A 4,652-nucleotide genomic window follows, 5' to 3' on the forward strand; every position below is an offset into this window, starting at 1 on the left:
CAGTGGAAGAAGTCCGACGAACGACGTCACGAAGAGACCGGATCTTGCGATGGTGTGACGGTTTGCAGACCTCGGCGACCCATTGGGCTACACTGGAGGGTATCCCCACGGCACTCAAAAAGTCTCTCATACCAGGTTGGTTAATGGTCAGAGGTCTGACGAACACAGCATCCTGGCCCTCCAGGTTGGGGGGCGAATTATTACGTAGAAACGGTAATGAATTCACATTTCCTGTCAAACACCGCTGCCTCGTGGTTAGGCTTTTGAGCCTGATCGTCCTCCTTTCTAGGTGAGGGCGCCCTGACAGTAGCCCAACCAAAGTACAACCATGAACTGCACATATACAAAAAAAAACTCATGCCACATCAACTGTCGTGTGCTGCCACCAGCCGGGTCGCCTTACTCGAAGATGCACCAGGGCGGGTGAGCGAAAACAGACTACTGCTGACGCCTACCTTCTTTCTCTTTCACATACTTTTCCCCTCTCTCTATCCCATTAATAACTTACTCCTTGTAGGCCCAGCACTTAGGACTGATGACTACGTTCATCATGCATTGATGCATGATCGGCTTCGTGCGCAGCATCTGCTTGTCACAGCGCCGAGATCCCCAGGTATCTCCAAGTCAATTTTCAATCCGGATACCCAGTCTCTCTGGCCGCCTTCAATGTCCACAGTCTGAAGCAAGCAGAACAACAAGCTGCTCTTGCACTCACACTGGACTCGCTTGGCATTGATGTGTGCTGTGCCTCAGAAACGAGAATTCGAGATGCAAGCACAGTGATTGAGTTAACTCCCCGTCAGTCTCCACTCGCTTCCGGTGATCCAGAGGCTGCTGCGGTGGGATGTGCAGGAGTTGGTATCGTCCTAAGTCACCGGGCGGAAGTATCCTTGTTTGACTTGATACTTGTTGATGGTCCCCTCTGTGCGGTTCGTCTAGCAACATCTGTGAGTCCCACGTGAGTCTCACAAGCGGAAGTTGATAGGTGCCTGTTTATTATGTCTGCCTACGCCCCAATTGACTGCAACTCTGACGCCGTCAAAGGCAAGTTTTACGACGCCCTAAATGCCCTTTTGGGGCGAGCTAAAAGCTCAGACATCGTGGTGGTTGCCGGAGATATGAACGCACAGGTGGGCCGGCTTAGCGTATTTGAGACTCAGGTAGGAGGTCGACATGGATTGGACCCGGTACATACGAACAATGGTGAACGATTGCTTCAGCCGTGTGCCGACCGCAGGTTGTTTTTATGTGGTGCTAACTTCCGAAATAGCCGACGTCGTCTGGCCACATGGTATCTTCCAACGGCGTACCGGCCACAAACTCAAATTGACCACATTGACATCAGTTACCGATGGCGCAGGTCAATAACGGACTGCCGGTCGTTTTGGAGCACATGTAGATTCTGACCACGCACTCGTCCGGAGTCGCTTCCCTCTACGTTTTCAAGGCCCGCGTAAGCTGCGGACAAATCTCTTGGCAACTGAAATACTGACAGATCCTGATATTAGACGAACTTACCAAAATCGTCTTTCAGAGTCTCTTCCAAATGCTCCACCATCAGATGCGAAATCACACACTGGGACGATATTGCCGTCCGTTTGCAAGGTGCTTGAAATTCCGCCTGTAGCACGTAACCAACAGACCCACTCAAACACTATTCAAATCTCGGAGATAGTAGTGTTGAACACTGACGCTTCACTGCCGTACAACCATGTTTCAGTTGAAATACGTATTGTAAAGAAAAGATTAAAGGACAGGGAAGGGATTCAGTACCAGCTTACTACGATCATTCCGAAGTGCCTACACATCCAGACATTCACTCAGGCAATCTGGATAGAAACTGACGACAACGCCACTGACATCAGTTGGCAGCCTTAGCTGGCAGCATCTCTAACTAGGCGCAGTGGAGATTACGCGGTCCCCATCCCGGATGGCGAGGAGAACCGACAGCACCCAAGCATTTCGTAGTCTCCTTCATACTCCTCTGCCAAGTCAAGGGTTGGCCACCTCTCTAATTCCACCACTCTGAAGTGGACACGGAAAACAGCACTCTCTTCGGCAAACGACGTTTCAGTATACGCAATACGTGACCTAACCAACTCAGTTTCTGGTGCTGGACGCATTCTTCAATGAGTGCCCGTAGCACAACCGAAAACTCGCTTCTAATTGCCTCACCACGGATACGCCGACAATAAACCACACGAGCTATGGTTATGAGACAACGATTGTCAAACACCTGAATGCATCTCAGCTCCGCTGCTCGAACAGGCCGAGTCTCACACTCATACAAAACAGACCGCAGTGTAGCCTGATACACATGTTGCTTGAGATTTGAGGATACACTACTCTGACGGCATGTCTCAAATTAGCAAACGCGACCCGGGCCTTGCAGATTCGTGCATTGACCTCATCTGCCACACTACAATCAAAACTAATACAACTTCCATGGTATGTAGAACGCCCCACAACTTCCAGTGTTTCTCCCTGGATCGTAAGTGGCATGTTCCGTGACTGCATGTCCAGGAGCATGACCTTACATTTTGTGGGTGCAAAGTCCATACCAAAGGACGTGATGACTTTGGTTAGTTCATCCAAAAACACTTGCACCTTCTCCTCCTCTTCGAAGATAAGAACGATGTCGTCTGCATAATCCAGACGACAAGGTTTTCGTCACAGGCCATTTGAAAACCAGGGTTTTGGAGACCCTCCAGCGTTCGTCTCATTATTTCACCGATCACGGAGTTAAAAAAGAATGGAGAGTGGGCATCCCTGACAGACACCGCTTTGTGTACGGAAGCTTTTGGATAGCTCTACGTACACTCTCACGCGTCCGGAAGTCTGAGAATACAAAAAACGTATTATGTTTACAAACTTCCAGGGTATTCCTTGGTAGGCAAGCGGGCCAAGGAGAACAGACCGGTCAACCAAGTCGAATGCGCCTTGGAAATTAATAATTACTAAAACTGTGGGTCGTTGGTACGTATGGCGCTTTTTAGTACCTGACAGTGTGAAGATTTGGTCGACGCAACCTCTTCCAGACCGGAACCCTGCTTGCTTTCTCGAGTCAGAGATATATGAGCCACCATAAGGCGACGAAGCACAAGTGATGCCAGCAGTCTAGTTACGACTGGGGTTAAGCTCATCACACTGTGGTTGCTATGACAACCTGGCAGTGTCCTAGCCCTCGTGCAACCTTAGGGTGGCATGGCAGTTAGGCACCGAAAGGGTGTTACAGCTCATCACACTGTGGTTGCTACACTAACTGCGAGTCCTGCTTTTGAAAATGAGCACTATAACCGACTAAGTCAGTTGTCTGGAGCAGTTCCGTTTTCCCAAATGCAAGCGAGCATATTAGACGGGTGCTGATTGGGGATTTCACTCCTCTTCTTTGAATACTGCGGGTGGAAGGTCATCAGGACCAGAAGTCCGGTGGCGCTTGAGAGAGTAGATGCAATCATACACCTCCGAGGATGTATGGGGCTTCACATTCACCGTCCATGGTTCTAAGTCAATTGTGGGCTCCAGAAGAGTAGCAGCTGGTGACGATGATAAGTTGCTTTACGTATTCTGTTCACCGGTGTGGGCGTTCTCTCACTCATGATGATTTTACTCACAAGAGGTTTCCGGGGACCGGTCGAACGGATCAGTTCAAATTATACTCCGGCATTACCGGCTTTCTGGACCTCTTCTATTACCTTGGTTTTCTGAGTCTACTAGAATTCACGGGCAGTAAGCACGCTTTGCTTCAGTTGACCCCTGAAAGTTCGTCGCGTCAAGTGGGTTTCGGCACCAGATGGGATATGCATATACGATGCCATCGTAATGTAAGCGATGTTAAATAATCTAAATAATTCTGTCTCATTGTTTGGTATACGCCCCACATTTGCAGAGCTTAGAGTGCCACTGCAAGACTGGATGAGCTCGAACCCTAAGCTCTTGCTTGCGGGTGAGCCAATAGACGTAGTAGTTACATTTGCTTACCTGTAAAGCTATCACTTCCCGCAATCCAGTCACAGACGATATTTCCATCCGGATTGGGAAGGCCAGAGTAGCTCTTGTGAGGCTGTACCACGTGTGATTCGCAGGCTTATCTGTAGGGAGAGTCGAATTTATAATGCTACTGTGGGTCATATAGCTCTTGCTACGCGTTGAGGATGTCAAGATACTTCTAGTATTTCGTCATCGATGCCTTCAGAGTTTTGTCCGAGTCTGGTTGGGACAGTGGATCAGTAAGGCTGAAGTACATCGAATGGTGTTAGGGGAAAATTATCCTCCTACGATAGATTAACTGATCACAATCCATAGGTTGTCCAGGCTTGGTCACGTAATTCATATACCGGTCAACCGAATTCCCCAGAAAGCCCTCTCACACAATTACGCGTAGGACAGAAACGAGGGAGGTTAAACAGTGATTTGGTAGCAAAGTATGAATGCCATTACCAACAAACTCAGCTGTGCTGGTCATTGCCGTTCCCCTGGATGGGGATCTCGAAATGGAACACACCATCAAAGTCACAGACAGCAACATCAGTTTTGGCAATGATGCTTCTTTGAAGTACATACGCAGTTTGTCCAATTATAATTGAAGACTAAGAACTGCCTAAACATCCAAGTCCTCAACCAAATGTTGTGTACGACGAGGGTCAGAGTGC

The 4,652-nt window shown here is 48.8% G+C and overlaps 1 protein-coding gene across 1 annotated transcript in view; it reads left to right on the forward strand.

Annotated features, from left to right (window-relative positions):
- Positions 1–613: 613 nt before the first annotated feature.
- Positions 614–4,652, forward strand: part of T265_14560 (hypothetical protein) — a gene marked incomplete at both ends in the record, with an annotated part of 41,699 nt that continues 37,660 nt past the window's right edge. Inside the window, one exon of the mRNA XM_009174175.1 lies at positions 614–947. Coding sequence (XP_009172439.1) covers positions 615–947 — 333 coding nt within the window. The remainder of the gene's footprint in view (positions 948–4,652) is intronic.

Source organism: Opisthorchis viverrini (genome assembly GCF_000715545.1).
Source record: "Opisthorchis viverrini unplaced genomic scaffold opera_v5_213, whole genome shotgun sequence".
NCBI lineage: Eukaryota > Metazoa > Platyhelminthes > Trematoda > Opisthorchiida > Opisthorchiidae > Opisthorchis > Opisthorchis viverrini.